This window comes from Schistosoma haematobium, chromosome 1 (assembly GCF_000699445.3).
Source record: "Schistosoma haematobium chromosome 1, whole genome shotgun sequence".
Taxonomy (NCBI): domain Eukaryota; kingdom Metazoa; phylum Platyhelminthes; class Trematoda; order Strigeidida; family Schistosomatidae; genus Schistosoma; species Schistosoma haematobium.
In genome coordinates this window covers 31746937-31771380 of record NC_067196.1, presented here as the reverse complement: position 1 = coordinate 31771380, position 24444 = coordinate 31746937, and the positions used below count along the sequence as shown (strand labels likewise).

At 40.1% G+C, this 24444-nt stretch overlaps 1 protein-coding gene across 2 annotated transcripts in view; it reads right to left on the bottom strand.

The window, feature by feature from the left end:
• Positions 1-24444, bottom strand: part of MS3_00007562 (uncharacterized protein) — a 37600-nt gene extending 13156 nt beyond the window's left edge. The window contains exons 1-10 of one of the 2 annotated variants that reach the window (XM_051215864.1): positions 24286-24444; positions 22472-22995; positions 22262-22417; positions 20386-20649; positions 19559-19656; positions 10650-10761; positions 8783-8852; positions 7408-7494; positions 6779-6876; positions 169-1538 (exon numbers count right to left, since the gene is read on the bottom strand). In XM_051215864.1, the coding sequence (XP_051073722.1) occupies positions 1451-1538; positions 6779-6876; positions 7408-7494; positions 8783-8852; positions 10650-10761; positions 19559-19656; positions 20386-20649; positions 22262-22284 (840 nt within the window). In that variant the 5' untranslated portion in view covers positions 22285-22417; positions 22472-22995; positions 24286-24444 and the 3' untranslated portion in view covers positions 169-1450. The remainder of the gene's footprint in view (positions 1-168; positions 1539-6778; positions 6877-7407; positions 7495-8782; positions 8853-10649; positions 10762-19558; positions 19657-20385; positions 20650-22261; positions 22418-22471; positions 22996-24285) is intronic. The other variant, XM_051215865.1, reaches the window with a different exon arrangement.

Below are 24444 nucleotides of genomic sequence, written 5' to 3'. Positions count from 1 at the left end.
ACAATCAATATTCCGAAATGAATTTAGCTAATGTCATTTAACGTGCTCTAATTCTCTCACGTACCCACTGATTTGTATCAATAGATAAAACATTTTACATTGTAACCATATGTGTAATATGTATGAAGTTAATTAGTTCATCAATAAAGAATAATTATAAATACTTACCCTATTCGTACAAGTCTAGTTTATGGGTGAATGGATTGTGGTGTGTGCTGCTGATGTTGACAGACATAACTAGTATGTATCATCAATGGAAAATGGAATACCTGGCGGCAGTAGGTTGAGAAGATCGAAGAGAAGAGAAGGAGAACAAAGAAGGATTGGTACAAAAATAAAGGAACATTAAAGTCTGAGACAATTGATGGACATTTTTCAAATGAATTATTTACTGTATGGTTCTCAGATTTTACTAAGATGTTCTGTTATTTTGTATTCAAATACATTCGATTGTTTCCGCTTGTATTCTCGTTCAAGACAGATTAAGTGAGGGGAAGGATATGACGTGAATGGGCAGAAGAAGCAAGTACAAATTTTTATGATTACAGTAGACAGAATGATGAAATCGATGGTAACAACCGAAAATCAATTATAAAAGTGATCATAATAATGGTGATAATAACACTAATAATGACAATAATAGTTGAAGAGGATATGCGAAAACAAAATACTAAATAGATAAGAGGTCAAACATTTTATTGAATAGTGCTAAAATAACAACACCAGTTGTAATAACCACAAATCAGGAATGAAAATGACTAAAATGAACAATGAATGTGTTACTGTGATCAAATGAAAGTGAGGTTAGGCAAACTAAGCAGATTTAAGAAATTGCTGACAGTTTAAAATATCTTTAAAGATGATAGAGGAAAAATGGAAGGGAAGGTTATCAGCAAAACGGTCACCTCGAGTGTCAAGTAAACCACAAGTTCCTGTTGTACACACAAATTCATGTTGAGACACCTGACAACAGCGCCTTCTGCATAAGTAGGACTCTGAAATAGTCCTGTATATTTATCACATGGAAGGTAGTATCAGGATTTACTGGATGATTAGTGTCCAATTTATGTCTTCCTATGACACCACCAGGTAGTTTGGAGCAATTCACGACCAAGTTATTCGGCGTATATCCCGAGGTTCTTTTAGATAAGTCTCTATGATATTCCAAAGTACGTACTATTGCAAGTACAGCATGACTGCATGTCAACGGTCTCTTCTGGTGGGAAATCAGTGATTAAAGACTCCACATTAAAAGAAGCTATAACTATATTTTAGTGGTGAACTAAATGACTTCATACACATATAGCTACAATGTAAAACATTTTATGTATTGATACAAACCAGTGCGTACATGAGAGAATTAGAGCACACGACATGGAATGAACTCGATTTATCCTATAATGGTAATTGTTGTTGCTGCATAGAAATTATTGTGAATTATCGTTTTTATTCACATAGATTGATTATGATATAAGTGGATTACACAATTCGAAAATGGAATGATGAAACGTGTCCATATAGTGAGGAAAGTTGAGGATCTGTATTATAAAGGAAACAATAATAAATGTTCAACGTAAGGTGCGAAACGAAGTTAATAACAAGTGATTAAATAACAGTAACAAAATATTAAGCTAATATTTTCTTATCTATTAAAAAACAATCACTTCTCTGATTTATCCACATTAATTCGATTGAATTCTGTTGACCTCCTTTTTTAGCATTGTAATACATTATACTCAATGATTGTTTCCCACGCGTGAACTGAACATTCTAAGATCCAATTTCTTCTTCGAATATTTTTTAACTTTAATTGTTTAAGTTGATTAAAGGCTATGAAGTCTATTGATATTTTGATATTCAACTTACTACTAGCATATCAATCATTTCAAAGGGTTCCTTGATCATGTTATTAAACAGCAGACACTTTAATGACAAGTACGATTGATCTCGGTGAATTTTTAAGACAACAGACTCGAACAATGTGTTATCCTTTAATAGAATTATAAAAATGTCAGAACCAACACCCCCACCATCATAACAAACTTAATAGGAAAATGACACTTTGGATTTTACCTAGTAAATCAAGATTTCCTTTAGTTTTTAGGCAGATATTCAACTACTTAAAAACTGCTGCGAATGATTCCTGGCGTAAGTAAGATTATTCTACCCATCTTACTTACAGAGGGACATATACATTGATTTGTAAGTCACAGTATTTCGGGTTTTCTTAAAATATAAAACTACTTGTGGCCATTGTTGAACATCGCAAAGTTAGCACAACGTTTGAGGAAGGTGGCAGAACTTGGGCTTGTAACAAAAGTTACTGGTAGTCGGAACCAACAAACAAAATAAGGCGCGAGATAAATGTGTATGGATTTGAATAACTACATCACAGTCAAAAAGCGTAGTCCACCTTACCACATTTTAGCTCAATAGTGTATTTCACTCCCGACATCAGTGCTGAGCAAAATAAAATAGTATATAACTTAACAAATTCTTGAAACAATTCGAAAATCAGAAAAGAAAGTTTGAAAACAATGGGTAAGTGACCACTGAGTAGTTTAATCTAATTGGCGATCCTTCTTTAAAGTAGTAACATATGAGTATCAGAAAATTATTGTGTAATCACTTAAAGATAGAAAATAAAGTCGATGTGCTGATGATCGATCTTTGAGAAACAGTAGCCAATACACATACAAGCACATATTCGAAGTGCCCCCAAATGTCCTGGTATGGCCGAGAGCGGGGTGGGTTCGCCCTCCCTCTCGAAATACTCTCACACGGCCACGCGTATGCAGCCTCTGCCAGGGAAGTCCTACCCACTGCCTTCTCGTGGCGGGGGTGTTGTTTACAAAAATGAGAGGACGAAAAGCGAATATCCGGCGCTTTAACCGGATCCCAAACCAATGGTGCACATGGGCTCGAGTATCCTGCGGGAACAAATGGTGTATGAACCAATTCCTTGGTCACCGGCTACCATGGGACTTCATCTCCTCACGATGCTCCACTGCCTTGTGGGTTAGGCCTTTAGGTCAAAGGCTCGGGGTGTGGCTCCCTAAGAAAACCACCTGCTTCGGTTTAGGCACCCGGGCAGTATCTCAGCCCGCACACAAAAACATGATAAACTGTCTACTTATAAAAATATTCCTCTCGCTCCAAATTACAATCAAGTGACTTGCATTATTATTATTATTATTATTATTATTATTATTATTATTATTATTATTATTATTATTTACTACGTCATTATTCACCCTCTTTTATTCCTACTGTCTATACTTATTTTTTTCGACTTATACAGCAGCTCGTCTATGGTGGAAATTCGGCTCTGTCTAAACGTTCTCGAGTCACTGTCCGGTTGAAAATTGTATGTTACCACCGAATACGAGTACTGAAGCAGTGTTTTTGAAACCACGTGCACCATTCAAACTGGCTACCTTCAACATTCGCACACTCATGCAGGTTGGACAACAGATAGGACTGGCTATGTCTTTAGAAAGTCTTAATATCGATGTTTGTTGTTTATCCGAGACCCATATTCAAGACTCTGGTGAAGTACTACAAATTCGCTCTCCATCTGTCGCTTCAAAAGCTTGTTTTACGTGCGCTTATCCGTGGACCCTGTGGCATCTCCGTCTGGTCTTGCTGGCGTTGGTGTTGCACTAAGCGCTAGAGCTGAGGCAGCACTAATCGATTGGATCCCCATTAACAGTCGGTTATGTGCTGTTAGATTAGAGAGTTCCATCAAAGTGAGAAGAAATCGGCGTGAGGAACCATCTCCGCCTATGTTCCGACAGATTGCAGCCCCGATGCAATCAAGGATGAGTTTTATCACCAGTTATCTGTTCTTCTCCAGAAAGTGCGTTCGACAGATATTGTAGTACTAGCCGGAGACTTGAATGCTCAGGTTGGGTGTCTAGGCACAGAAGAGAGTCGTTTACGTGGCCGATGGGGACTTGTTGGTCGCAGGACAGATAACGGGGACCGTCTACTGCAACTGTGCACAGACCACAACCTGTTTCTGGCTAGCACTAACTTCCGGCACAGTCATCGCCGATGTGCCACCTGGCGTCCTTTCTCTGCATCTCAAGCCTGGACTCAAATTGATCACATCGCGATCAGCTACCGCTGGCATGGTTGTGTACAAGACTGCCGCTCCTTTTGGAGTACCTATCTGGACTCTGATCATGCCTTGGTCTGCGCCAATCTTACCTTACTTTTCGGTAGCCAACGAAGTGACCACCACCAAAGGATTGATGTTAGCAAGCTGGTTGCAACTTCTGTTACAAGTAAGTATCGAACCGAGCTAGCTGCTAGGCTAGCTACCATACCACCGAAAAGTATAGATGAGCGTTGGTTGCAATTGCATGACGCCATGAAAATGGCGGGTACAGTCAGTTGTGGGTTCGCGAAACGTCCCACTTATAAGCATTGGGTTTCTCCAGGCTCCTTACAACTCATTGAAGCCCGTCGGTCTACTCCGTGTGACCGTGAGTTTGACCACAAACGAAGGATATTACGTAATGACATTGGGCAAAGTTTGTGTAAGGATTGAGAAGCTTGGTGGTCGGAGCGTGCTAATGAGTCGGAAGCAGCAGCTGCATCTGGTAATTGCCGGAAGCTCTCTCAACTCGTCCGAGCCACTGGCAACAAGAAGTCTGGTGTGAGCGGAACAATCTGTGAGGATGATGGAACGCCAATCACTAACATCCATCGACGTCTTGGACGATGGGCAGAATTCTTCGGAGGGCAGTTCAACTGGCCTGCTGCTCCGGCAACATCGGTCAGATTGTCCTGCCCTCCATGGCCGGTGACAACTGATCCACCAAATGAGGCGGAAGTCCGCAAGGAACTCCAACTCTTGACGCGTTACAAATCGCCGGGCCCAGATGACTTACCTCCGGCTCTTTTTAAAGATGGTGGTGACTGTCTGACTAAGGAATTGACGACGTTGTTTACAAAGGTTTGGGAACTAGAGAGTGTACCAACGTCATGGGATGAGTCGATAGTTGTCCCTATCTTTAAAAAGGGTTCACGTCGTTCCTGTAACAACTATCGGAGGATAAGTCTACTTCCGATTGCGTACAAGCTATTGGCTTCCGTCATACTTCGTAGGTTGTTCAAAACCCGAGAAAGATTGACTCACGAGGAGCAGGCTGGGTTTCGTTCTGGTAGAGGATGTATTGATCATATCTTCACCCTCCACCAGATGTTGGAACACCGCCATACTTATCAAAGGCCAACAATCGTAGTGTTTCTTGACATTAGGGCTGCCTTCGATTTGTTGGATAGGACTGTTCTCTGGGATTGTCTATTGAAGAAGGATGTGCCTGAGAAATTTATTAACATCTGAAAAGCCCTATATGCAAACACTTCAGGCAGAGTGAGGGCATACAACCAACTTTCTCCAATGTTCCATTCGAGAAGTGGGGTTAGGCAGGGTTGCCGAATCTCACCATTCCTCTCCAACTTTGCCAACGACGACATTCTGAAAAGAGCTCTGATGGATGTAAGTAGTGACGGTGTGGATCTGTTGCCTGGAGAAAGACTTCTCGACCTTGAGTATGCGGACGATATTGTCTTACTGTGCGATAATGCCCAAGTCATGCAATCCGCACTTATTCAGTTGGCAACCAGTGTCCGTAGGTATGGTATGTGCTTTGCACCTTCGAAGTGCAAAGTACTTCTACAAGACTGGCAGGATTCTAATCCTGTACTCACTCTGGATGGTGAGCAGATAGAAGTAGTCGAGAAGTTCGTGTATCTGGGTAGCTGCATAAGTGCTGGTGGGGGTGTGAGTGATGAGATCAATGCACGTATAGTGAAAGCAGAGCGGCTTATGCCAATCTGGGCCATCTTTGGCGCCTTTGTGATGTTAGTCTGGCTGTGAAAGGTCGGATCTACAACGCGTCGGTGAGAGCAGTTTTGCTCTATGCTTGTGAAACCTGGTCTCTCCGAGTTGAGGACGTTAGACGACTCTCTGTGTTTGATCATCGTTGTCTCCGAAGGATTGCTGAAATCCAGTGGCAACACCATGTTAGTAATGCAGAGGTTCGGCATCGTATGTTCGGGCACAGAGACGATAATGCAATTGGTTTCACCATCTTGAAACACCGACTTTGGTGGCTTGGACACGTTCTACGAATGTCGTCCCAGAGAATTCCACGTCGTGCATTATTTGCCGACTCTGGGACTGGTTGGAAAAAGCGGAGAGGTGGTCACTATATGACATGGTGCCGTGGTATGAAAGAAAGCTGTAAAGGACTGGCTTGTGTTGGTCCTTCACGACTCCCTGGCTGGGATCCGAGAGATAGCGCAACACAGTGGCTAGAGACGTTATCAGATATGGCTCAGAATAGAAGCCAGTGGCGATCCTGCTGTCTTCTTCTTTAACTTTCTTCATAAAAAAATGGTTGTGTCTTCCTTAATTGAAGGGTTTCTTTGATTGTACCTTTCCGTTCCATTATTACCACTATTATTATTACACCACCTTACACCAATCTCTTCCTTACTGTTCTTTCTTTTTTAACCTCCTTACCTTTTTTTCTTTTTCCTTATCTTTAAATTCTCATTGTTTTGTGTGGCGCATATATATTTGGCGCACTCTTGTACCAATATGTATGTGTTCAAATAAATAAATAATGTATTCGAAGTAGTCATTCATATGTTAGAAATCGTATATCAACCTCTAATCTTATACACAACGGGGTGTTTTCCTACATATTGGAACAAATGTCAAAATATTTCTACATACTTAATAAAAAGATACAGTATTTACCTTCCAAGAGGTAGAGCCTTAACGGTATTATGATAAGCATCGAAAAACATTTTAACTTCTCTTGATGGCCAGTTCAGTGCTCGCATTGGTTCAATTAACTAAAAATTGAAAGTATATACCACTACTTAAGACAGGAAATAACTGCTTGTATAGAACAATAATAATAATAATAATAATAATAATAATAATAATAATAATAATAATAATAATAATAGTCATGCTAGCAATCAGATATTCGATTCAGAAAATTCAATTCTTAGTAGTAACTAAAGAGAACAGTATAAGGAAAACAGAACTATGAAACCGTGTGAAACGGTTAGAATTTGAATGAAATTAACCTTACAATCAGCAGTAGGAAAACCTGCAAGGGGATAGAGTGAAGTACTTAAGTTTTTTGAAACTACGCTGCAGCATTTCCCAAAAGGCGATAATACGAGAGAAACTTTGAAGTGATCAAACTGCTCATCAACCATTTCATAGGGTTATGTGGCACAACACGTTTCGTACGAGAAGTGCTACTACTATCAGACCTTTTCAGTACATCATTTATTATTGGTAAAAATGTAATGTATATATGATGCAACTACTACAGAACATCAATAATTCAATGATTTAGAATTTAAAAATACCTTTTCAATAATGTCCAAGAAAAAGTTTCGCATTTCTCGAGCGTGGCTTAGACCACAGGCTAAATTTATCACTGCTTTGGAGATAGGCTAAAAATATAGGAAAGGATAAAAAACAAGATTGTCAATGCTTTGTTAGGATTGAAATATGATTTTTATGGGGAAAGGGAGGGAGTTATCGCTTATCTCTTAAGAGATCTATTAATAAAACCACTGTTAATTTGAATATCTGAACAAATTAATAAAATCGCACAACTTAGAGTAGTCACAGTGTAGAAATTTTTGTAAGTGATATTTACTTATACTAAGTGGAACAGCGGATTTTAACAGACATTGTATGAGACTACTATCAAACTACACTGACAAGAAAACATGAGGTGAGTAATAAAAGTGCAGAACTTTATTTGCAATAGCATGGATAAAAAATCGTTGAATGAACCTGGCCTTCCCGAGTTGAGGATGTTAGACGACTCTTTGTGCTTGACCATCGTTATCTCTGAAGGATTGCTGACATCCAGTGGCAACACCATATTAGTAATACAGAGGTTCGGCATTGTATGTTCGGGCACAGAGATGATAATTCAATTGGTGGCACCATCTTGAAACATCGACTTCGGGTGGCTTGAACATGTTCTACGAATGTTGTCCCAGAGAATTCTACGTCGTGCATTATTTTCCAACTCTGGGACTGGTTGGAAAAAGTGGAGAGGTGGTCAGTGTATGAAACAAAGCCGTACAGGACTGATTCCTGTTGGTCCTTCACAACTCCCTGGTTGGAGTCCTAGAGATTGTGCAACACAGTGACTAGAGACGTTATCAGATATTTCCTAGAATATGAGCCAGTGGAGACCCTGCTATAACTTTATTTTACTTTCTTCATAAAAAATGGACGTAACTTCTCTAAATGAAAGAATCCTTTCTGGTTGTACTTTTGCGAACTGAACTGTTTCTTCCATTATTATATACCCCACTCTCAGACATTAATTTCTGTTCGTTATTGTTCGCTTTTTTCTTATACGTACCTTACATTTTTTATCTCGTCACATCCTCATTGTTATTGTGTGGCGCATATGTATCTGGTACCCCTTTGTACCAATATTTATTCCTTCAACTAAATAAATAAAACATCTGTTAATAATCAACAGTGAAAAACTTTTGGGCAGGCGGAGAGACAGAAGTTAATTTATAGAAAAACCTGTAGCTTACATTTTGTTTACATTCATTACTAGTCTGAATTACAAAATGTTAACCTTATTATGAAAAAATATATTGCAAAAATCAGAGAAAATTGTCTAGTTAGATATATTCATTAACACTAACAGAAGATCTTTTTGTTTGGCAGCTTGCACTGTAAAGAAATACTCTGACATGAACTTACTTTGAAGTTGGAGTCTAAATTTGTTAGAATGATTTTTGCTTGAATTTCAGAGAGATTGCGAATAACAAGTCTGTAAAGATAATAAAAATATGGATTGTATCGATATACTGATGAAAAACAAGGTTTATTAGTTGTTTTTGCTTAACTTAGTCATAAAATCAACTTTATACAGAAAGAAATATTTTGAAAAACTGTTATCCGTCAGTTTAAGTCAATGTTACGAATCTCCTAATGCGTAACTTACCAATCACCACGGCACCTCCTTGATGCTAAATTCCTTAAACTGATTAATGATCAAAATTTTGGGGATATCTGAATGACCAAGTTTAAGGGATTCTTAAAACACTGAAGACGTGGTTAAACACTGAAGTGCATCTTATCAGCTGCGAAAATACCAATATTCATATAGTGGCTATAACTAAAATGTCAAGAAAAATCAGTAGATTTCAGTAGCATTTACTGAATTGATTGATGATTAGAAACGGGACACGACGAGCAGTGAAAGCTTAAACTTAAACGTTTTCCAGCCGATCACTGTTCACCATTAATCTGAAAGATAAATTATCGCATCTGACCAACTCAATGTGCATTTACCAATTTACCTGCTCTTGTGGGGCTAGGTATAAAGGTCGTTCGATGCGTATTTTATCCAAAAGAATTCAAGAACATCGTCCGGAGTGGCTAAAAAGAGGAGACAACTGCTCAATAAGAAGTTCAATAATCGAACACCTTGTGAACATAGGTCATTCAATCAAGACAGACTCTGCGTTCAAAGTCATCTACAAGGTAAGTAGAAGCCTTCCTAAGACAATTAGACTGCATCTTCTTTGGATTGCCGAGGCAATAGCCATACATTCTGAAAAACCAGAATTATGTGTACAAAAGAGACTGGTACAACCTCTTCTTCTACCATGGTCTTAATGTATTAACAATTTTTTTCTATTCCTTCATACTCTTGTTCCCTTACAGCCACCTGCTTCACCTTCCATCTTCCCTTCAAATCTTCTACCCCCAACCGGTTTGTTTTTATTTCCACGATCATTCCGATCATATTTCATCTCTGTTTCAACATTTTATTTTATCATGTTGAGCCATCCTTACCCAATGAATACTTCAGCCATTAACTATCAAACGATTATTAAACTTTCCTTGTTTAAAAAAATCTTTTTAATACCTTTGTTTATTTAACCTCACTGTCACCATGTATAACAGAAGTTTATTATCAGTATTATTATCACCCTGTAAAAATAAGTATATATATTTGCGATTGTACAGCTTTGAAAATGAATTCGCCGAAAAGAGAACTCTTCGCTGAACTAATATTTCTTTCTTATTTAATGTCATAATGGGTGTATTCCGTTTATTAAACGTAGATTGACAAAAGTCTACACAACGATCATGAGCATTGGTGGCCAGCAAAAGCAAAACCGATAGAAAAGGCTTTGGCGATAAGCAACAACAGATAAATGTTTAGACTCATCAGAAAAAAGGCATTACATGTTCGGGAGTTAGTGGGACGACTTCTGAAAAAGATTACCATGATAAACGGTCTGAATAGTTAGTTGGTTGGATTTGGCGAAAACGAAATTTGTTATAAAAACATACGTTGGATTTCGTGCTCGGATGTAGAGTCATTAAGAACTAAACATAGGTTTATAATGTCCTATATTTTCGTTAAACGTCTAACAACATCAAACTCTCGAAACATATCTTGAAATGTTGATAAATAATATCTTTTAATTTGGACTTGATAAAGATTATTCAGAGTACTTTCGATAAAGTCAAGTATATTCAAATGACATGAAAACAAATCGAATATGCGTTATGTCTTATTATTAAACATCCGAATCATGAAAAATAAACTCACAGTTTATGCTTATCTAAATATTCTTTTTTCTCAATCAGTGGTTTACATTCTTTAAGATCATGAAAAAATTGAAGGTCCAAATCAATACTGACAACCGTTTCACCTTTCTGATCTTTAATAAAAAAAAGAAGTCAAGAACACTTATATACATATATATTGCTGAAAGGAATAAGAAATTACACACCAAATATACATTTTCTTCAACCATCTAAATATTACATAAACGTCATCATAGTAATAGGATCCCGGACCGTAGCTGCTACCTTGACGTGGTGGTCAGGCTTGCCTGTCGTGATGACCCAACCGAACTATATTGGCTGGGACATATATTCCTGTAAGTTCTACCATGCCAGGCAGGTCGATTAGAGAACAGTAAGACTAAAAGCAGCAAATCAAGGTCGGAGGGCGAAGTCGTACTGTTGACTGTAGAGGGGTGTGACAGCAATAAGGTGTTGCCCTCGGGCAACCAGCATCTGCAGCGATTCTACTTTCTCATAAGGAAGTACAGGGTCAGAAAAGGTCGACCCTAAAAATGTCGCACCTTACCTTACCTCACAGATTCCCGTCTCCGGTGGTGAGGCCTTCTAAAGAACGGAGCTGACACGTTAAAAACTTCCCACAGAAAAGCCGTGCGCCACCGGCCTCATGCAGTTATCCCTTGAGTTCTGCGGTCACGCTCCCAGGTCGTTGAGACCGACACTAATCCAACTTTCTTTTCAGGTTCCTCAAGAAATACCCTTCCACAGTGTGGGCAGCCGGGAAGCGACATTAGTCCTCAAACCCGTAACAGGACACGAGACCAAGTTGGTCACATTCAAATCCTTTCTACACCTAATAACACTCTTATCTCCCCGACTTACCCTTCTCACGTTCCTTTATCAACTCTCAATGCTAGTGAAAACGATTCGAGTACGCGGAACGTCATTCCTGGTCTCCTGAAAACATGCTCGAAACTACATGTAGGAGCTTTTAATGTCCGAACACTGCCAAATAGGACAACAGGGCTCCTTAGCTAAGACTTAGGAATCTCGCGCCATCAATGTGTGCTGCGTCTCCGAAACGCCCATACAGGATCCGAGTAGTGTAATTCATTTGACCTCACCATATCAAAATAAAGAACAATCTCGATTCACGCTTCGTGTATCTGGAAGCCTTATGTTGCTTCCCGTGGTCCCGCTGGTGTAGGTATAGTATTGAGACCTAGGGCAGAACTATCACTCTTAGACTGGATCCCATAAGACATTCATTAGTGCACTGGCCGACTAAACGGAACAGTAAGGACTCGGGAAGATAGGGACGCCCGTCGTTGCCTCTTCGTCGTCTCTGCCTACTCTCCCGCTGACTGCAGCCCAGATGATGTGAAAGATGAGTTCTGCAGGAAGCTTCCCGATCTTCTCCGAAAAGCTAGGCGTTCTGATTTACTAATAGTGGCTGGTAGGTGAACTCCGCCTGAAGTCCCTCTGGGGGCTACTGCCGGTCCCAAGCCCGGATAAAGGAGGAGGGTTGGGCATGGAGTTAGCGTCCCCATCCTGTAGAAAACTAATTCGCTAAAAAAACGCTAACCAGAAAAAGTTATTCAAACCTTTTAGACTCTGCCCTGGGAGTCAGAAGGTCTTCATTTAGAAGAACTATGACGCCTCATGATGAAAGCCGAATTCCTTCGGAAGTTACGAGGCCGATGCCCCTTCTGACAACCAGAGCGACCATTTATTTAGGTACATGGAATGTTCGTACAATGTGGGACACCGGGAGAGCCTTCCAAATCGCTGCAGAAATGAGGAGATACAAGCTGGAGGTACTTGGAATCAGTGAAACACATTGGACACAAGTTGGACAACAACGACTAACTACAGGAGAGCTCCTGTTATACTCCGGTCATGAAGAAGAAAATGCCCCACATACACAAGGAGTTGCATTGATGCTGTCCAAACAAGCGCAAAATGCACTTGTAGGATGGGAATCTCATGGACCAAGGATCATCAAAGCCTCGTTTAAAACAAAGAAAGAGGGCATTTCAATGAACATCATCCAATGCTATGCGCCTACCAACGACTACAATGAAGACGCTAAAGATCAATTCTACGATAGGCTGCAGTCAATCATCGAGAAGTGCCCAACAAAGGACCTGACCATTCTGATGGGAGATTTCAACGCCAAGGTTGGAACGGACAACACTGGATATGAAGACATCATGGGACGACAGGGACTGGGAGACAGAAACGAAAATGGTGAGAGATTTGCAAACCTATGTGCCTTCAATAAACTGGTCATAGGCGGCACCATATTCCCACATAAACGCATACACAAAACCAGATGGACTTCACCGGATCACACCACGCAAAACCAAATCGACCATATTTGCATCAACAAAACGTTCAGGAGGACTATAGAGGACGTGAGAACCAAGAGAGGAGCTGATATAGCATCAGATCATCACTTGCTGGTCGCCAAGATGAAATTGAAACTCAAGAAACACTGGACAACGGGGCGGACAATGTCACAAAAGTTCAATACGGCCTTTCTTCAGGATATTAACAAACTCAACAAATTCAAGATAGGCCTCAGCAACAAGTTCCAGGCCTTTCATGATCTACTCAATGGAGAAAGAACTACTATGGAGAGCAACTGGAAGAGGATTAAAGAGGCAATCACTTCAACATGTCATGAGGTCCTGGGTCACAAGAAGCACCACCACAAGGAATGGATCACTGTTGATACACAGGATAAGATTCAAGAAAGGAGGAACAAGAAGGCAGCAATCAATACCAGTCGAACAAGAGCAGAAAAAAAACAAAGTACAAACTGAATACACAGAAGTTAACAAACAAGTGAAGAGGAGCATCAGAACCGACAAACGTAAATATGTGGAAGATTTAGCAACGACGGCGGAAAAGGTTGCAAGAGAAGGAAACATGAGACAACTGTATGACATAACAAAGAAACTCTCTGGAAATCGCCGCAAACCAGAACGACCAGTGAAAAGCAAGGAAGGCGAGGTAATCACCAATATTGAAGAACGACGAAACAGGTGGGTAGAACACTTCAAAGAACTCTTGAATCGACCAGTTCCACTGAACCCACCCAACATCGAAGCAGCACCCACGGACCTCCCAATCAATGTTGGCCCACCAACAATTGAAGAAATCAGCATGACCATCAGACAAATCAAGAGTGGCAAAGCAGCAGGACCGGACAACATCCCAGCAGAGGCACTAAAAGCAGACGTAGCGGTAACTGCACGGATACTCCACATTCTCTTCAATAAGATTTGGGATGAGGAACAAGTACCAACAGACTGGAAAGAAAGACTACTGATCAAAATACCGAAGAAAGGCGATCTCAGCAACTGTGATAACTACAGGGGCATCACTCTTCTCTCAATACCGGGAAAAGTCTTCAACAGGGTATTGTTAAACAGGATGAAGGACTGCGTAGACGCCCAACTTCGTGACCAACAGGCAGGATTCCGTAAGGATAGATCGTGTACAGACCAAATCACAACTCTACGGATCATTGTGGAACAATCAATTGAATGGAATTCATCACTCTACATCAACTTCATTGACTACGAAAAGGCATTTGATAGCGTGGACAGAACAACACTATGGAAACTTCTTCGACACTACGGCGTGCCTCAGAAGATAGTCACTATCATACAGAATTCATATGATGGAGTACACTGCAAAATCGTGCATGGAGGACAATTGACAAAGTCGTTCGAAGTAAAGACCGGTGTCAGGCAATGTTGCTTACTCTCACCCTTTCTCTTTCTCTTGGTGATCGACTGGATCATGAAGACGTCTACGTCTGAAGGGAAGCACGGGATACAATGGACATCTAAGATGCAGTTAGACGATCTAGACTTCGCAGATGATCTGGCCCTTCTATCCCAAACGCAACAACAAATGCAGGAGAAGACGAACAGTGTAGCAGCAGCCTCAGCAGCAATAGGTCTCAATATACACAAAGGGAAAAGCAAGATTCACCGATACAACACAGCATGCACCAATCCAATCACAATTGACGGGGGAGATTCGGAAGATGTGAAAACCTTTACATATTTGGGCAGCATCATTGATGAACAGGGTGGATCTGATGCAGATGTGAAGGCGCGGATCGGCAAAGCAAGAGCAGCATATTTACAACTGAGGAACATCTGGAACTCAAAGCAACTGTCAACCAACACCAAGGTCAGGATTTTCAATACAAATGTCAACATAGTCCTACTGTACGGGGCAGAAACCTGGAGAACTACGAAAGCCATCATCCAGAAAATACAGGTGTTTATTAACAGTTGTCTACGCAAAATACTTCAGATCCATTGGCCGGACACTATTAGCAACAACGTATTGTGGGAGAGAACAAACCAGATCCCAGCGGAGGAAGAAGCGCTGGAATTGGATAGGACACACATTGAGGCAAGCACCCAACTGCGTCACAAGACAAGCCCTCACATGGAATCCTCAAGGCCAAAGGAAAAGAGGAAGACGAAAGAACACACTACGCCGAGAAATGGAAATAGACATGAGAAAAATGAACAAGAACTGGATGGAACTAGAAAAGAAGGCCCAGGACAGAGTGGGTTGGAGAATGCTGGTCGGCGGCCTATGCTCCATTGAGAGTAACAGGCGTAAGTAAGTAAGTATATAAAAGGTGAACTAAGCGAAAGGCAAAGACACCTAGGTGGGTCTTATGGTGTCGTGGCTCAAAGAACAGATAATGGCGACTGTCTGTTGCAGATGTGCTCACATAACCGCCTGTTCCTTGCAAATACTAACTTTTAGCATAAGGAAAAACGTCTTTTGATATGGCGATCCCCGAATTCATCCCAACGTTGAACCCAAATAGATCACATCGCTATCAACCACTGATGGAAGGGCTCGATAGAAGACTGTCGCTCGTTCTGGAGCACATGCTTAGATTCAGATCGTGCTCTAGTACGAGCGTGCATTTGTCTGCGTCTTACTGGACGTAGGAAAGACGCTGCAAGTAAACCTCTTAGGGTCTTACTTAATGATAGCCGAGCTAAGAATATAGTTCAGGAACAGCTAGAAAAAGTTAGGCAGCCATGTATGTGATGCCCACCCCGAAGCAGCGTGGAATGATATCCGAAAATCTGTGGAAACAGCATTCATATCTGCTAGTACGGTAAACCACAAAGTTAGGGAGAAGCACTGGATCTCAGCAGCGTCTACCGCACTGATAGATGCTCGAAAACTCATTCCATCTGGCTCTGAACATAACGAAGAGTGGAGTCAGCTTAAGCGCAGGCTGATAAGAAGCCTATGCAATCATCGTGGGTAGCAAAAGCAATAGAGATGGAAAAGACAGCGGCAACGGCAGAAAACTATTCAGACTTGTCAAGGAAACCGGTGTTAAGAATCCAACTGTTAGTGAAACTATCTCACAAATAGATAGACACATTATTCACTCTCAATTCAGGAGATTGGATCGATGGGCAAAACACTTTAGGGATCAGTTCAACCGGCCTTCAGCCACACAATCCCACGATCTCCAGTCTACCTGAATGGCAACTGGATGTAAGTCCTTCAACTCTTTACGAAGCTGGAAAATCTGAAATGTTGGGGAGCATCAGGCCCTGACAGGTTTATCCCTGATTTTTAAGGATAGCGGTCCAGTACTAGCAGTGAGATTGACTGAGCTTTTAGGCAGAATCTGGGGACTGGACGTAATCCCATCTGACTGGTCTTAATCACTGATTGTGCCAGTCTATAAGAAAGGACAAAAGTCCTCTTGTGACAATCACAGAGGAATCAGTTTGACTAATATAGTGTCTACAATATTAGCTTCAACAATACATCGACGCCCAACTAAAGCTCGTGAAGAACAGACTAGAGAAAACCAGGATGGTTTTTGACCTGGACATGGTTGTATAGATCAGATAGTCATACTACGTCAGGTCCTAGTACATAGACATACGTTCAGACGCCCCACAATGGTAGTATTTCTCGGTCTTAAGGCGGCATTCAACTCTGTTGATCGTGAGGTTCTATGGCAGTGTTTATCACTGGAAGGAGTACCAAAGAAGTACATTAACCTTATAAAGGCTCTCTACTCAAACACAACTAACCGAGTGAGAGCTTATGGTGAACTGTCAGCAGAATTGATTACCTTAAGTGGTGTTCGTCAAGGCTGCCCACTCTCTCCATTTTTGTTTAACTTTGTTGCTGACATGCTTTTAGAGATAATACTTCCCTTATCTAAATTTCCAGGAGTTAAACTTCTACTGGGAGATTCACTTGTTGACTTAGAATATGCCAATGACATGGTTCTATTTGGTGAAGACGCTGACAAAATGCAGAGTCTTCTGACCACTCTAAGCAACAATGCAAGCATGTTCGGGATGCGATTCTCTCCCTCGAAATGCAAAATGTTGCTTCAGGATTGGGTTACATCGACACCCGAACTAGTGATAGGGAGTGAAGTAGTTGAGCGTGTCGACCGCTTCACTTATCTTGGAAGTCTCATCAGCCCTTGTGGTCTGGTGTGTGACGAAATCTCAGCACGGATACAGAAGGCTCGACTAGCTTTTACAAACTTGAGTCATTTATGGAATCCTTCACATACCTGGGAAGCATCATCGATGAACAAGGAGGCTCAGATGCAGATGTAAAGACAAGAATTGGCAAAGCAAGGGTCGCATTCCTACAATTGAAGAACATATGGAACTCAAGACAACTTTCAACCAATATCAAAGTGAGAATCTTCAACACCAACGTCAAGGCAGTTCTGCTATATGGAGCTGAAACTTAGAGAACTACAACAACCACCATCAAGAAGGTACAAGTATTTATAAATAGCTGTCTTCGCAAAATACTCAACATACATTGGCTGGATACCATCAGCAACAGCCTTTTGTGGGAAAGAACAAATCAGCTTCCAGCTGAAGAAGAAATTACGGAAAGACGATGGAAATGGACAGGACATACATTACGCAAATCATCAAACTGCACCACGAGACAAGCCCTAACTTGGAATCCTGAAGGGAAGCGGAAAAGAGGAAGGCCTAAGAACACATTACGTCGGATAATAGAAGCAGATATGAAAAGGATGAATAGGAACTGGAAGGAGCTGGAAAGGATTGCCCGGGACAGGGTTGGATGGAGAATGCTGGTGAGCGGCCTATGCTCCTTCACGAGGAGTAACACGCGTAAGTAAGTAAGTAAGTAAGTAAGTAAGTAAGTAAGTAAGTAAGTAAGTAAGTAAGTAAGTAAGTAAGTAAGTAAGTAAGTAAGTAAGTGAGTAAGTAAGTAAGTAAGTAAGTAAGTAGTGAGTGGTGAGTGAGTGGAGTGTAGTGAGTGAGTGAGTGAGTAGAGTGAGTAAGTAGTGAGTGAGTGAGTGAGTGAGTGAGTAAGTGAGTGAGTGAGTGAGTGAGTGAGTGGTGAGTGGTGAGTGAGTGAGTGAGTGAGTGAGTGAGTGAGTGGGTGAGTGAGTGAGTGAGTGAGTGAGTGGTGAGTGAGTGGAGTGAGTGAGTGAGTGAGTGGTGAGTGAGTGAGTGAGTGAGTGAGTGAGTGAGTGAGTAAGTAAGTGAAGTAGTAAGTAAGTAAGTAAGTAAGTAAGTAAGTAAGTAAGTAAGTAAGTAAGTAAGTAAGTAAGTAAGTAAGTAAGTAAGTAAGTAAGTAAGTAAGTCATTTATGGCGTAGGTGAGATATCCATCTACCAACCAAAGGACTTATTTACTGTGCAGCAGCTCGTTCCGTCCTACTTTATGGCAGTGAAACATGGCCGGTAAGAGTAGAGGATATCCGTAGGCTACTAGTATTTGATCATAGGTGTCTTCGAAATATTGCTCGTATATCCTGGGACCACCTGGTAAGTAGTGCAGTTGTTAGGAAATGGGTACTAGGTAAGGATGGCAAATAAATCGACGAAGTAGTGAAACTTCGTCAGTTGAGATGGCTGGGAAATGTGTCGCGTATGTCCAACCACCGACTACCCCGACGTGGGATGTTTTATGGTGTAGGAGTAGGTTGGGAGAAAGCTGGGTGCGGACAGACCAAAACATGGCACAAAGCCATGAAGTCACTGACAAGTGGACTGAGCCATGTTGGTAGGTGTAGACTACCTGGTTGGGGACCGCGAGATGATAACAACCGATGGTTAGAGACCTTGAATGACATGGCTCAAAATCGTTTGCAATGGTACAGGTGCATCCACTCTTTGTGTTCTCCCGAATTCTAATCTTCTGAAATCTTCATGTCCCATTTTTCCTCTTTCCAAATTTATTTCACTGGATTATACTCCTTGAATAACATCTTCAAACCCTAATTTTTCTGATTACAGCTTATAATTTTACTACATCTAGCACTACGGGATTTGAATCGGCCACTGCATCTCTGTACTAATGTGGTGTGGCAACTCGAACTGATGTACGTACGTACGAAGTTCTACGTTGTTACTGTCTGACTGTAATAGGATCAACAGAACTGTAAATGCAAATTATTTATACTTAAGTGAGTCTAAGATTAAAAATTTTATATACCAAACTTTTGAAATAACACTCATAAATGACCAACTTAGGTAATGAAAATTTGCTGTTCTAAGCAAGTAATAACGATGTTTGAAACGATTCTGATAAACTGGGACCGTCAGATAACGAGAAAGTGGAACAGTAACCCAATGGTTCAGGCGTTCAACTTTCAAGCAGCAGGTCGTAATACCTTTCCCAACTATTGAAGTTTTGGCAACCTGGTAGCATAACTAACCCTCATATTTAGAATCCAGCTCATGGGCACGTATACGAATCTGTACCTGATTGATTAGTTAATTGTATTAATGCTGTACCTTACATCATATCCACAATAAATCATAAATTCCTTTTTTATCATACACTGAAAAAATGGACCGAATTACAACTTATCAAGAAAACAAAACAAATTTATACCTACCTTTACCACTAGTTGACCAATGAGTCATTAGCTGACCTGCACAGTATGCCAAGTTCTCAAAAGTAAGATATGAAAGACACTTCTTAGACGTTTCAAATCTAAGGAAATATATGTACAGAGAGATGATTATCTATTAGACAAAGTCAGTGAAATACGTCCTAAATAAGCATGTCGAATCGAAGAAAGAGTGAAGACCAACGAAGGGACGAAATGCTTAGATTAAGCTGGAAAAACATGTGGATAAACAGTGCTAAAGGTTTAGTTAAGAGTAAAGAATGGCTTTTTCCGGGCCACTATAACCGCTTTAAGCAGTATTATTCGAGGTGATCAACCACAAAGTTTTAGAGCCTTCAATATATAAACCACACAATATAAATTCATAAGCACAATTCTGACTAACTCAAATGATTTCGTACTATCTCCTTGCTAAGAAACTTAACAGAAACGAAATACGTGAAAAAGGAAACATCAGACTATAATCTCCAGCAAATGTGTGAACAAGAATGGAACATAATACAAAATTAACGAGCGCTTCCTTAGGAATATTACAGGTTTTTTCTTCTGCAGTGCTGGATAGAACTCACTGACTAATAAATATAATGCTTCACACATTTAAGCAGTAACAGATAGACAGGTTTGATGAAATAAGGCAAATACAACATACTAATAACCCTTAACAGAACAAGGAATGCATATATTACCCGTCATATAACTTTATAACAGTTTTTACTGCTGTCATAATATGTTGTACTTGCAATTGAAGCACTGTTGCATCATATTTTATATCAAAACCAGTTAAGTTGTCAAAAGTTTTTGTGTAAATATACCTGTTACTTGCAATAAATATAACAGCGGCATAACATTCGGCAAGCCATTCTGGTAGAAGAAAACAATTCTTTATATTATCTGTTAGTGGACCAGGTAAATCTTCAGTCCGGCGGGCGACACACGACAAATTATCAAACTGCCTTTTACAACTCCTTAGTTGAAGTTCACATCTTTCTGCAATATCAGATAATTCCCGTCGGGATTTATTTGATAACCTTCTGCCAACAAATTCACGTAAAAAACTCTCATCAAGGGAATAGTATCTGTATATAATGATAAATCGAAGTAAATGAAAGATGTGGAATGGGTGATTGGTACAAAGTTTCACAATAATACATTGGATGAATTGTCACCAAATCACAACAATACTTAATATGGTGTGAACAAATAGCAGGAAGATTGAACTAAATTACACTGACAGTTGTCAAGATGAATGATATTACGAGGTCCTTAGCCAAAAATAAATGCTAATTGCACATAAGCATACAAGGTGAATTAAGATAATTATATAATGATGGATATCCAGTCAAGCCTGAAAATGAAGGTCACAAAATAGCCAGTCAGCTTGCAACGTTGTCTACGGAATAGACGTTTTGACAAGTATTGAACAATCTTATAAGAATATATTTGGATTACGTAAGGAAATGATTGCGTGGAATCAAGTACAAAGTAACTCATATCAACTTTTTCTATCCTCATGAAAAGCACCTCAGTCATACGTTAAATCGTAGCTTTGAGCTTCTAGTTACTAAATCACAAGTCCAAAACTTACTGTACTTCAGTTCGCGCAAACAACTATTATCAGCTTTTACACAACAAGTGTGACTCAAAATAGTGCAAAACCTGTACTTGATTAATGAGTCTAATTATTATATTCATTTTTACAGTTGATTATGGTACGAAGATACCAAGTAAAACTATTAAACTGAAATGTTAAAATATAGATTTATTTGACTCGATTCATAAAATGTAGCATCTAGTGAACTGAATTCAGATCTCAAACTATGATTACCTCATACACTTGGATGAAATTATTGGTCTGGGAGTCGGACAGATAGGACAGTTTCACCGTAGGTAACAAATTTCGACAAATCCCCAACCAGCTAAGACATTTATGGGAATTTAAAGATTGACAAGGAGCAAAACATTCGAAAGCGAATTTGAAAATACTCAGCGCAATATTCATTTAGTTGTACAAATTCAACGTTAACATGGAACATCATTATTTTAAATGTATAAAATAAATCTGCCTTCCCATCTTACTAAGCACTCTAATTCCAAGACATAAGTTTGATCTCAACAACGGTTTTTGTTCATACCGTAATTATGAGACAGCCCACAAATGCCCTGTTACGGCCGAGTGTGGGGAGAGTCAGCTCTTCGTCTCCAAATGCTCTCACTTGGCCACACGTATACAGCCACTGTCAGGGAAGTCCTATCCACTGCCTTCATGTGGCGGGGGTGTTGTTTACAAAATTGGCAGGACGAAAAGCGAATGTCCGGCGCTTTGACCGGGTTGGTGGATACAGACGATCGATCCACTTAGGGGAGTTGGAAAACCTTGATTTCCAACTAGTGATGCACATGAGCTCCAGTATCCTGAGGGGACAAATGGCGTATGAACCAATTATTGATCACCGGCTACTATGGGACTGCAGCTTCTTATGTTGCTTCATTGTCTCGTGGATCAGACCTTTAGGTCGGAGGCTACGGCTGTGGTCTCCCAAGAAAACCACGTGCTTCAGTTTGGGCACCCGGGGAATATCACAACCCACACACAAACCAAGTGAATTGTATGGCGCATATGTATTCAGTGCCCTTTGTACCAATACTTGTGTTTAAATAAATAATAAATAAAATAATTAGGAGACGTACTGCGTAGATTTTGTGGAAAACATTTGCGTACGAGAATCCCAGTTGTTTTTGAATACGGAGAATGGATAGGTATATCTGAATTATGTAAAGTATTTATCTAACATTTCTGTGGTAGGTCGCCGAATTATTGGAAGGCAAAATATAATGACCAAATGCCTTGCGAAAGGCAAAGGATGATTAGTATTTACTTTACAGTTAATTCATGCCTACTTGCGTCACTGCTGTAAGCGCTGATAAATGGGCATACTGGTCGCATTGACTAAGGTCCGATATAGTGGAGTGACGACCTACAAGATCCCAGTATGAACGTACAATGTTAACTTAGCGCGTTTTCCGGTCACTGGGTTTACTTGTGGGTATTTGTCCCATATCAGCTTTGATAAAACCAGCACGCGAAGAATGCCTAGATTTTAAGGTGAATAAATCAGCTAATATGTGATCTTCTGTATGCCAACTACTTTTAGAAATCTGAAACACTTTTCCTGAATGCAGCAAGGTAAAGGAAAAACAGGGGAATGAGGTCAACACGTACAAGTGAATCAATTGTTTGCGAGTTTCTGGTGTAAGCTGGTGGTATGCACAATCTTGCATGAAAGAATTCGGATGTCGTAAACCTGATTCCAAAAGTGTGAATTGAGCAAAGTGGTCTCTGATATGTGCGGCCAACATATCGTTTGTCATACCATACTCCTCTACTGAAGGCGATTGGGCCATGATTGTGCAAGCCTGAGAAACTAAGAAATTGACGGAACAGTAAACAGGTTTATGGTTAGTTGGAGCGATAAATAAATTGGTCATTTTATATTGAAACTATCCTGGGTAATTAAAATAGAATTTGGTAGATAAAATACCTATCTAAAGAAATGATCGTGGTTTGCTAAGAATATTTCCATTGATACCAGATAGCAATAACTTCATGCAACAATAGCTGTAATTACTTAAACGTTCCAGTAATACCATCAGTGTAACATGAAAAATAGATGCACAGATTGAATGGTTTATTAGTCAGAAAAACTAATTCGTGTCAACAAGAGAATTCAACAGTGTAAAATCAAGTCAACGGTGCACTTAAAGTTCCTTGAACGGTGACAAAAACAGTAAAAACTTAATTCATTCGAAGTCAGGCTTCATATTACTAAGTGGGATGGAGGTAACAGGTTTCATTGCCTAGAAATGCATGATCGAAATAATTGTCATGATACCGTAAAAGCCACACTATAGGTTTTGTTTTATAATTCGTGTATGTAGTGCTACCATAATAAAGCCTTGAGTGAATTTTACGGTATGATAGACCGTATACGGCCTATTTATTTAAAGAATACAAACTTCAAACTTCTAAAGGCAAACTAGAAAGCTTGCGAATAGGAAATTGGTGTATTACTGTTTCCAATACGGTCTAAAATTTAAGACAGAACAATCCCAAGCAAACAAGAAAGGGGAAAAATGAAGAACTTGAGGGAAATAAAGATCGCATCCCCAAAGAAAGTTTGATGAATTCAAGGAACTTTGTGCATTGTCGCCCTTAACGACTGTAATTGGGGAGATAGTAAGATGTTTTGCCTAAATGTTCCTCATGAGACGGTGACAAGAAATCCACAACCAACAATTTATTAGTTCTGTCTGGTAACTACTCTATCAAGTACATGGGAGGTGAGACTATAATTTATAAAAAAACCTTTGAGCTACGTCAAAGTGACTTTTAGAAACTTTACCAGTGTACTACGTTTTAAGAAGGGTTGTGGATTAGTGTGAGAAAGCAGAATCGAGATTTAACTAAAAGCTGAGGTTGGAGGTTATATTAAGGATTTTCATCATGAACTAATAACAATTATAACGCCAAGATGCATTACAGGCATATGGATCAATGAGTTTTGGGCCAAAAAATCTAGAACCCGCTATCTCAAACCTAATATATATAAGTTTCGCTGATTTACTCGAGAATTTGCCAAACTTAGGTGCATTCTGAGAATAAATGACGAGAAATCGTAGTTAGAGGAATATAAACGACTTGGCGGTATACTTACTAGTTCGTCCATGTACCCATAAGTAGAAAATTTCCATATCAACAAAGCTTGGGCTGGTAACTGTGACGTCAACAAGGCTACAAGAAAGCATCACAAGCAGTGAGACCACAACTTATGGACGACCTTTGAGCGACGCTAGACTGACCTTGAGCATGTTCA